General features: G+C 43.4%; 1 protein-coding gene across 3 annotated transcripts; it reads right to left on the minus strand.

Annotated features, from left to right (window-relative positions):
- Window positions 1-1,071: 1,071 nt before the first annotated feature.
- Window positions 1,072-4,934, minus strand: LOC120048702 (glutathione S-transferase kappa 1-like). Of its 3 annotated transcripts, XM_038994861.1 has the most exons (9): window positions 4,632-4,934; window positions 4,487-4,511; window positions 4,040-4,111; window positions 3,668-3,749; window positions 3,373-3,501; window positions 2,748-2,893; window positions 2,334-2,450; window positions 2,077-2,170; window positions 1,072-1,182 (listed from the first exon to the last, which is right to left on the minus strand). In XM_038994861.1, the coding sequence occupies exons 3-9, from the start codon at window positions 4,109-4,111 to the stop codon at window positions 1,139-1,141; spliced, it is 684 nt and encodes a 227-aa protein (XP_038850789.1). In that variant the 5' UTR covers window positions 4,487-4,511; window positions 4,632-4,934; the 3' UTR covers window positions 1,072-1,138. The 3 variants fall into 3 exon arrangements, with proteins under 3 accessions (XP_038850789.1, XP_038850788.1, XP_038850790.1); XM_038994860.1 differs by lacking the exon at window positions 4,632-4,934 and having other exon boundaries at window positions 4,487-4,582; XM_038994862.1 differs by lacking the exon at window positions 4,632-4,934 and having other exon boundaries at window positions 4,461-4,524.
- Window positions 4,935-11,259: the final 6,325 nt, after the last annotated feature.

Below are 11,259 nucleotides of genomic sequence, written 5' to 3' on the forward strand. Positions count from 1 at the left end.
CAACAAAAGGGCACAACCTGGTATGAAGCATCACATTGCAGCACCAATGCACATCTGTACACCTATGTGGCACAGCATCTGGGGCTTCTGCCTGGTTTGCCATTAACACACTACTACCGTTTTACTGCAGGCCAACTATGAAAATGTGTCTCCCAGTTACACAAGGAAACTAAATCTCCCTAATCACCTGTGTGTCAGTGCAGTGATTTCTTAACTTGTCCGGCTGCATTTTCTCAACCAGGTAAAGCACAATGACACACTCAGCAGAGGAACACACACAATCGCTCTCTATCGCGTATATACAGTAATGGAACCAAGATCTAGTTCAGACAAATCATTATAAAACAATCACATAGACAAAGTAAACACAGTGTAGTCATCTTACCTCTCTCCCTGTGTGTGTGTGTGTGCCTCAGACCTTGAGAAAGAAACCTTAACAATCCAGTGATATAATCCTTTGACCTTTCCGTCACAGAAACCAACACATTTCATACATTTTCCCTGTTGTGTGTCAGTGTGTGTAGTCCAGGGTTAGTGTCGCGGTCTCTCTCCCATTCTCTCAGGGGGATTGTGAGGCTCCAGGGATTACTGTTGTGTGGCTCTGTGTTTGTCTAAGTCACACGTTCAGCGGTGTCTCAACCCCGCCCTGCACTACATCCATCTTTCTCTCCCACCGTTTCTCACTCCATTTCCTCCCTCTCTCCCTCATCCAGGGAGTCTATCGTAATGTTAAACCTGTTTAGTGGACTTCTTTCTCTCCCTCTGTAGAAGTTATTTCCCTCCTTATTCTGTCTTAACCTGTCAAACTCTCGTTGTGTTTGCTAGCCCTTTGTCAACTCTCTTTTGTCTGGGGAAACAGGTCCTTCCACTTCTTTCTGTCCTCTTCCTTTTGTGTCGCATATCTGGCATTTTCACTCGCCCTATCTGGCAGCTACTCTTCCTGAAGCCTTGCTTGTCCTTACATGTAAATGTCAGGTTTCTTTCTGTGGCAGTAAAAATGATTAGTGAAAAGACAGTCATCTATTTCAAAGAATACATTTCAGTCCGATTTAGAAAATAGACAATTTCAAATCATATCTATAGTATTTATTAATCTTAATGAATTCCATACATGACAGTCCCAGTTTCATGTTTCAAGTCACAGTTTGGCAGCAGCAGGCTGGGGTCCCATCCACTTCTCTCCTAGAAGACAGAAGGATATGATTGGATAAGGTCTGCGCTGAGGTGAATCTTGATGGGCTCAAAGAGATGATAGTAATGATATAGGAACCAAAATTCAAAACAATAGAATCTACCATATTTAGCAACCAGGACGCAATAATGATAACTGTCTTGAGTTGTGTGATTACATACCTTTTGATTGCTAAATCTATCAAAAGAATGTGTGAGGTGCATGACATAAAACGTGTACAATGACATGTGACGTATTACAATAAGATGTACAGTATTGATTGCAGTCCCGTGTAGATCAGTTGGTAGAGCACGGCGACAGGGTTGTGGGTTCGATTCCCACGGGGACCAGCACAAAAAAAAAGTATTAAAATGTATGCACTTACTACTGTAAGCTGCTCTGGATAAGAGCGTCTGCTAAATGACGTAGAATGCCAAATTGCTGTAAGTATATAGCCTACAGTAATTGTTATCTTAAAGGTTGACTTTGGACACAAAACGGTCGAACTCCGCCCCTTTCTCAAGTTGGGGTGTGACTGGTGGTTCATCGATGTGTCATTCTGGTCATGGGTGCTGTGACCGACGTAGCTAGTTCGTTAGCTAAGCTAGCCACTGTAGCTAGCCAGTAACTCCTCCAGTATGTGTTGACCTAATATAACAGGATTCGTTTTTGGACAGACGCTATAGAGATCGGTAAGAAATGGCACTTCTGTAGCTAAATATTGTATTCATCCAAATTGTATTTGTTTTTAAGCATTACATGCCCTGGTATAATGGTTCATTGATAAGTCATACTGGTTAAAGGCAATTCTATAATATGCTATTTGTAAATATTCTGATGCATACAAAGTGGGAGTTTATGCAGGAACATGACACCTTATGATGCCAGAGGAAGTGTGGGCTCACCTATGCAGTGGGCAATGAGCTCAAATCGGTCAGAGCCATAGAACACCTCCGCCTTTCCATTCACATGACACACAGCCAGAGGAAAACCAAAGGCCTGAGATAGAGAGTACAAAGACAAGGTGAGATAGCGAAAGAAGTGAATGCACTGATACTGATGTCCACTCCCACACTGATGGCTGCTATTGTCATTAACAGCCATCTAAACCATCTACATGTATGGGGTGGGGTTGGTTGGGAGAGGAGGAGGAGACACTGACCCTATGGTCCAGTGCTTCCTGGGTCGATCTCTTCAGCTTTTCTTTGATTTCCTTAGAGGTGGACAGTTTCAGCAGCTCTTCTACCTCACTGGCTGAGAGCCCCACCTTCATGGCTGCCTGGAAAAAAACATGAATCACATTAAACAAACAACCTGCAATGTTCAACTCCATGACGCCACCATCTACCCAGACCCAATCTCAAAATGCTCTAGGAGGATTATGCCCTCCAGCACTCAGGGATTGTGATCTTGAGTGCAATTGCATTAGTGTTGGGAGATAGCATTTATTTAACACTTCAGTAAAATGCACATTTTTCAGATATTATGTGAAAGGCACATGTGACTAACACTAGACAGATGATGAATGGAGAGAAGCCTTGAACTCAAGCTACAGTGACTGAGTACTTCCTGGTACCTCAGAGAGTGATGCAGGCTGGGTAATGTCTTTGTCTTGGCTCCAGATCCTCATCCACAGCTCCCGGGACACCTGCTCTACCTGTTTATCTCCTCCCACCTCACTCTCCTGTACCGCCGCCACAAAGCGCATGGCAGACAGCGAGCCTGGGACAGACAAAAACATGGTTGCCAGAGAAAAATGTGGTGACTGAGGTCAGCAAGGAGTTTATTTTACTTGACAGCGAGGCACAAAAAGGCTAAGAGACCATACAGAGCAGTGTATTAGGTTCAGAAGGATAAAGCTCATTGATAATATAGAACAGGCATGTTGACAGCACAGATGTTTTTCTCCTTAAGTGTCCCCAACAGACAGCAGTACTCAATGGAATGTTACAGGGAGAGACCTGTCACCACCAGCTACCAAATCTTGGCCTACTGCATTGAGGCCTAGACCTGTTAAAGATGCTATATTAGGAAACCTTCATTGATCTTTAAGATACATTCTATATAAGAAACAGTACTGGCATATTAATGCTGTTCCCACCCATGTGTATCCTGAATATATATCCAATAGCGTTGTCATAAGCTTGGCAAAATAGGCTACTGGCATATTTACATAAAGGAGATGCAGGGGGGGGGTGCACCTTTTTCAAACATGGCCTCAAAGGGGTCAGCAGGGGGACTGATGGGGACCTGGAAGTACTGGGCTAGACGGTGCAGGTCTGTGGTCATATACAGGAACTTGTTTGGGACCAGACCTGGAGGCTTATTACCTGGAATACAGGATAAAAGTACAATCAGACTTTACATCACAATGCAGATGACTCATCATAATGACTTTTTAATGGCTGACTGACAACATGTGCAATGTAAACATAACAATCCATCCATAGCCTATTGTGAAGCCTGGTTTGTGCAATGTTGATCTTAGCTACTTACCTGACCCTTGCATGATGCCACCCAAGAACGCAGGACGTAGTTTAAGGTCAATGTTCCACACATTTCTGTAACGGCACATGACCTACAGATCGGATACATGCATGCACAATGATTAGTCAATGCATATAACTCTACCTCTGAAATTAAAAAATGTACAATCTAAAGCAGGGCTGCCCATCCCTCTTCCTGGAGATCTACTGTCCTGTAGGTTTTCAGTCCAACCCGAATTTAGCATACCTGATTCAACTAGTTAAGATCTTGTGGAGCAGCTAATTAGTAGAATCAGGTGTGTTAAATTAGGGTTGGACTGAAAACCAACAGGATAGTAGATCCAGGAAGAGGGTTGGGCAGCCCTGATCTAAAGACACTAACCTCAAAGCCAAGCCATGAGTAGGGAGAGACCACGTCATAAAACAGTTCAATCACTTTCCTAGAACTTGCCATCTGAAGGATTTTTTTTGTATTATTGCAACAATAATAACAATATTACACATCAATACAGGGACATTCTTGTGAACACAATGACAACAAATGAAATAATAGAACACCAGGCAAACACCCCGAACAAAAAAAAATAATTCAGGACATCATTAATGTGTGGATACAGTTAGCTAGTTGTAACATCCATGTAACATCGTCATCGCACTGCAAGTAAAAACGTTCCTGTAGCCAAAATATTTAGCTAGTTGTAACATCCATGTAACATTGTCATTGCAAGTAAAAACATGTCTGTAGCCACAAGCACTTAGTTATAACGTTATTTTGTGAGGTAAATTAAAAAGTTTTATCTTACGTCATTGTTAATTATGTGCACGTTACCTTTGACCACCAGCTAGATGTCCGTCTGTCAAAGAAACAACTGTGTCAAAGTTCAACCATTGAAAACAATCAAATGCACTTTGAACTCTGAATGTTTTCAAGTTTAGAAATTTGCACATGTGCACCAAGAGATCATTCAAATTACCCGTGCAAAAGTCAAACAAGCTGTTATCTTTGTTCTTTCGTTGTGTATTTCAAGGATACATGTAAACTACCAATAAAGACACTAAATTGGAGCCGCTTTAAATAACGCGGATAGAATTAGCTGCAGTCTAGCGCGCAGTGCTTCTGGATCATTGGTAGATGGGATACATTGTGTTAAATTACGTTTAAAGTAGTTTTACTTTCATAGCTAACCCTAATCCTTTTCCTAACCTTAACCTAATTATCATAACCTGCTGCGTAAGATCTCCTAACCTGCTACGAAAAGTAAATTATAGTCAATTGTGACATAAACTGTACTCCATCTAGTCAAAACCGTGTTTGTTTACTTTATACATTATTCTTCAAATTTATTGGCGAATCGCAACCAACTGATATGTGCATACACTGCCACCTACTGCCCTGGAGTGTGATGCCGGTCACGACCTACAGTACCTGTACCACTAGACATTCTTCTACCGCTCTGCTCGTTTTGATACAAAAACACTGCCCTAATAATAGTTTGCAGCCATCCACAAAAAATATAAAGCGCAACATGTAAAGTACTGGTCCCATGTTTCATGAGCTGAAATAAAAGATCCCAGAAATGTTTCATACTAATAAAAAAAGCTTATTTCTCTAAACTGTTTGTTTACATCAGTGAGCATTTTATCCTTTGTCAAGATAATCCATCCACTTATCTCAGTTGCTAGCTGTGCCACTAGAGATCCTGATTCGAGTCCAGGCTCTGTCGCAGCCGTTCAAGACTGGGAGACCCATGGGGCGGCGCACAATTGGCCCAGCATCATCCGGGTTAAGGGAGGGTTTGGCCGGCTGGGATGTACTTGTCCCATCGCGCTCTAGCGACTCCTGTGGCGGGCCGGGAGCATGCACGCTGACACGGTCGCCAGGTGCACAGTGTTTCCTCCGACACATTGGTGTGGCTGGCTCTGGGTTAAGCGGGCATTGTGTCAAGAAGCAGTGCGACTTGGTTGGGTTGTGTTTCGGAGGACGCATGGCTCTCGACCTTCGCCTCTCACAGGAGTTGCAATGATGCGACAAGACTGGAACTACCATATGGATACCACGAAATTGGGGAGAAGACATTATTTCTGTCTGAAAAACTCATTCTGATTGACTGGGCCTGGCCCTCCAGTTGTTGGGCCTGGCTCCCAAGTGGGTGGGCCTATGCCCTCCCAAGCCCACCCATGGCTGCGCCCCTGCCCAGTAATGAAATCCACAGATTAAGGCCTAATTAATTTATTACAATTCACTGATTTCCTTATTATTTTTCTAAAAACTACATTGTTGGTTACGGGCTTGTAAATAAGCATTTCACGATAAGGTGCATTCAACGACATGTGACAAATCAAATTTGATTTTATGTACTAAAGTCGATTTAATCCACACTTGCGTTAGTCCCCTCATGTGGTGATTGGCATTTAGGCTGTGACAATGAAAAGGCAGCAGACAGACCTACAGTGTAACGGCTGTCCTCCTCCTCATCTCAATGTCAGACCAATGCGCAGCGTGGTATGTGTCCATAATATATTTTAATGAAACAAACGAACACAGAAACAAAACAATAAACGATACGTGAAATACAAACCGAAACAGTTCCGTGTGGGACAAACACTGACACGGAAAATAACCACCCACAAAACACAACAGAAAACAGGCTCCCTAAATATGGTTCCCAATCAGAGACAACGACAAACACCTGCCTCTGATTGAGAACCATATTAGGCCAAACGAAAAACCAAACCTAGAAACACAAAACATAGATAACCCACCCAACTCACGCCCTGACCATACTAAAACAAAGAAAATACAAAAGAACTAAGGTCAGAACGTGACAGTACCCCCCACCCCAAGGTGCGGACTCCGGCCGCAAAAACTGAACCTATAGGGGAGGGTCTGGGTGGGCATCTGTCCGCGGTGGCGGCTCTGGCGCGGGACGTGGACCCCACTCCACCATAGTCTTAGTCAGCTTCAGTAGCGTCTTTAGAGCGGCGACCCTCGCCGCCGACCTAGGACTGGCAACCCTACTAAAGGGCCCCACTGGACTGAGGAGCGCCTCTGGACTGAGGGGCAGCTCCGGACTGAGGGGCAGCTCCGGACTGAGGGGCAGCTCCGGACTGAAGGGCAGCTCCGGACTGAGGGGCAGCTCAGGACTGAGGGGCAGCTCAGGACTGAGGGGTAGCTCAGGACTGAGGGGTAGCTCAGGACTGAAGGGCAACTCCGGACTGAAAGGCAGCTCCGGACTGAATGGCAGCTCAGACGCCTCAGGACAGACGGGCGGCTCAGGCGGCTCAGGACAGACGGGCGGCTCAGGCGGCTCAGGACAGACGGGCGGCTCTGGCGGCTCAGGACAGACGGACGGCTCTTGCGGCGCTGGACAGGAGGGCGGCTCAGGCGGCTCAGGACAGACGAGGCGCACTGTAGGCCTGGTGCGTGGTGCCGGAACTGGTGGTACCGGGCTGGGAACACGCACCACTGGGCAAGTGCGGGGAGCAGGAACAGGGCATACTGGACCCTGGAAGCGCACAGTAGGCCTGGTGCGTGGTGCCGGAACTGGTAGTACCGGGCTGGGAACACGCACCTCAGGGCGAGTGCGGGGTGCTGGAACTGGAGGCCTGGTACGTGGTGCCGGCACCGGAGGGCTGGTGCGTGGTGCTGCCACAGGAGAGCTGTTGCGTGGAGCTGTCACAGGAGGGCTGGTGCATGGAGAAGGCACCGGATAGACCGGACCGTGGAGGCGCACTACAGGTCTCGAGCACCGAGCCTGCCCAACCCTACCTGGCTGAATGCTCCCCGTAGCCAGGCCAGTGCGGCGAGGTGGAATAGCCCGCACTGGGCTGTGCTGGCGAACCGGGGACACCCTGCGTAGGGCTGGTGCCATGTACACCGGCCCGAGGAGACGCACTGGAGACCAGATGCGTAGAACCGGCTTCATGGCACCTGGCTCGATGCCCACTCTAGCCCGGCCGATATGAGGCGCTGCTATGTACCGCACCGGGCTATGCCTGCTCACCGGGGACACCGTGCGCCTCACGGCATAACACGGTGCCTGCCCGGTCCCTCTCTCTCCACGGTAAGCACGGGGAGTTGGCTCAGGTCTCCTACCTGGCTTAGCCACACTCCCCTTTAGCCCCCCCATCCAATAAATTTTTGGGGCTGCCTCTCTGGCTTCCAGCCGCGCTTTCGTGCAGTTTCCTCATACCACCGCCTCTCCGCTTTCGCTGCCTCCAGCTCAGCTTTGGGGCTGCGATACTCTCCAGCCTGTGCCCAGGGTCCCTTGCCGTCCAGAATCTCCTCCCAGGTCGAAGAATCCTGCGATCGCTGCTGCTTTTTCCCGTTACCACGCTGCTTGGTCCTTTGTTGGTGGGTGGTTCTGTAACGGCTGTCCTCCTCCTCATCTGAGGAGGTGTAAGAAATGTCGGACCAATGCGCAGCGTGGTATGTGTCCATAATATATTTTAATGAAACAAACGAACACATAAACAAAACAATAAACGATACGTGAAATACAAACCGAAACAGTTCCATGTGGGACAAACACTGACACGGAAAATAACCACCCACAAAACACAACAGAAAACAGGCTCCCTAAATATGGTTCCCAATCAGAGACAACGACAAACACCTGCCTCTGATTGAGAACCATATTAGGCCAAACGAAAAACCCAACATAGAAAAACAAACATAGATAACCCACCCAACTCACGCCCTGACCATACTAAAACAAAGAAAATACAAAAGAACTAAGGTCAGAATGTGACATACAGTAGGTTTTAGCAGGGACGTTGGGTAGGATGACCTGATTTGTAACTATGAAAATCCTTTTGTCAAACAGATTGCGAACCCTAAAGAGTACATTTCATTCTAGAGGGGATACAAAAAAATATAAAATAGTTTGGTTAGAGTGTAGGGGCAGATTTATGTAATATTTTCTTCGGGAGATTTTATTAGCTATTTACTTTATTTAGTCTGATTAGTGGAACAATTCTCATTCTTAACAATGGGCTAAAATATAGGGTAATTACTGTGCTTGTCAGCAAGAACACTACTGTCGCCCCCCACACTTATTTTATTATTCCACCTCTTTCCAGTTTTGCCAGGCAATCTCATATTTGAAATCTGATATGCCTACTTGTGTCTTTGAAAATGAATTATATGAGGCTATGTATTTTTGCCAGTCATGTACAGTTTTGAATAAGTCATACAAATAAGCATTGGATATTAAATGTTCCAGGAATCAAATATAATTTTTAACATTTTAGTATTGTGCACATGCTAGGCAGAGATGGTAGGTGGACTCACAACTCATAAACACATCACATAATGTCTATGTAGAGTAAAATGATGGCAAGGATCTTCAACTAGTAGTCATAAACCACCTGAATACTAATCTTCAATTAGTAGTCATAAACCAGCTGATTATTGATCTTCAACTAGTAGTTATAAACCACCTGAATATTGATCTTCAACTAGTAGTCACAAACCACCTGAATATTGATCTTCAACTAGTAGTCATAAACCACCTAAATATTGATCTTCAACTAGTAGTCATAAACCACCTGAAAATTGATCTTCAACTAGTAGTCATAAACCACCTGAATATTGATCTTCAACTAGTAGTCATAAACCCCCTGAATATTGATCTTCAACTAGTAGTCATAAACCACCTGAATATTGATCTTCAACTAGTAGTCATACACCACCTGAATATTGATCTTCAACTAGTAGTCATAAACCACCTGAATATTGATCTTCAACTAGTAGTCATAAACCACCTGAATATTGATCTTCAACTAGTAGTCATAAACCACCTGAATATTGATCTTCAACTAGTAGTCATAAACCACCTGAATATTGATCTTCAACTAGTAGTCATAAACCACCTGAATATTGATCTTCAACTAGTAGTCATAAACCACCTGAATATTGATCTTCAACTAGTAGTCACAAACCACCTGAATATTGATCTTCAACTAGTAGTCATAAACCACCTGAATATTGATCTTCAACTAGTAGTCATAAACCACCTGAATATTGATCTTCAACTAGTAGTCATAAACCACCTGAATATTGATCTTCAACTAGTAGTCATAAACCACCTGAATATTGATCTTCAACTAGTAGTTATAAACCACCTGAATATTGATCTTCAACTAGTAGTCATAAACCACCTGAATATTGATCTTCAACTAGTAGTCATAAACCACCTGAATATTGATCTTCAACTAGTAGTCATAAACCACCTGAATATTGATCTTAAACTAGTAGTCATAAACCACCTGAATATTGATCTTCAACTAGTAGTCATAAACCACCTGAATATTGATCTTCAACTAGTAGTCATAAACCACCTGAATATTGATCTTCAACTAGTAGTCATAAACCACCTGAATATTGATCTTCAACTAGTAGTTATAAACCACCTGAATATTGATCTTCAACTAGTAGTCATAAACCACCTGAATATTGATCTTCAACTAGTAGTCATAAACCACCTGAATATTGATCTTCAACTAGTAGTCATAAACCACCTGAATATTGATCTTCAACTAGTAGTTATAAACCACCTGAATATTGATCTTCAACTAGTAGTCATAAACCTCCTGAATATTGATCTTCAACTAGTAGTCATAAACCACCTGAATATTGATCTTCAACTAGTAGTCATAAACCCCCTGAATATTGATCTTCAACTAGTAGTCATAAACCACCTGAATATTGATCTTCAACTAGTAGTCATAAACCACCTGAATATTGATCTTCAACTAGTAGTCATAAACCACCTGAATATTGATCTTCAACTAGTAGTCATAAACCACCTGAATATTGATCTTCAACTAGTAGTCATAAACCACCTGAATATTGATCTTCAACTAGTAGTCATAAACCACCTGAATATTGATCTTCAACTAGTAGTCACAAACCCCCTGAATATTGATCTTCAACTAGTAGTCATAAACCACCTAAATATTGATCTTCAACTAGTAGTCATAAACCACCTGAATATTGATCTTCAACTAGTAGTCATAAACCCCCTGAATATTGATCTTCAACTAGTAGTTATAAACCACCTGAATATTGATCTTCAACTAGTAGTCATAAACCACCTGAATATTGATCTTCAACTAGTAGTCACAAACCCCCTGAATATTGATCTTCAACTAGTAGTCATAAACCACCTAAATATTGATCTTCAACTAGTAGTCATAAACCACCTGAATATTGATCTTCATCTAGTAGTCATAAACCACCTGAATATTGATCTTCAACTAGTAGTCATAAACCACCTGAATATTGATCTTCAACTAGTAGTCATAAACCCCCTGAATATTGATCTTCAACTAGTAGTCATAAACCACCTGCATATTGATCTTCAACTAGTAGTCATAAACCACCTGAATATTGATCTTCAACTAGTAGTCATAAACCACCTGAATATTGATCTTCAACTAGTAGTCATAAACCACCTGAATATTGATCTTCAACTAGTAGTCATAAACCACCTGAATATTGATCTTCAACTAGTAGTCATAAACCACCTGAATATTGATCTTAAACTAGTAGTCATAAACCCCCTGAATATTGATCTTCAACTAGTAGTCATAAACCAC

This window comes from Salvelinus namaycush, chromosome 5, assembly GCF_016432855.1.
Source record: "Salvelinus namaycush isolate Seneca chromosome 5, SaNama_1.0, whole genome shotgun sequence".
Lineage (NCBI taxonomy): Eukaryota > Metazoa > Chordata > Actinopteri > Salmoniformes > Salmonidae > Salvelinus > Salvelinus namaycush.

Excerpts from the sequence above, each read along its gene's own strand:
- LOC120048702 (XM_038994861.1), bottom strand. The coding sequence starts at position 4,111 with ATGGCAAGTTCTAGGAAAGTGATTGAACTGTTTTATGACGTGGTCTCT. Across the intron at positions 2,894-3,372 it reads TGAGGCCATGTTTGAAAAAG|GCTCGCTGTCTGCCATGCGC; the intron begins GTGCACCCCCCC and ends TGTCTGTCCCAG. Across the intron at positions 2,171-2,333 it reads AGGAAGCACTGGACCATAGG|GCCTTTGGTTTTCCTCTGGC; the intron begins GTCAGTGTCTCC and ends TCTCTATCTCAG.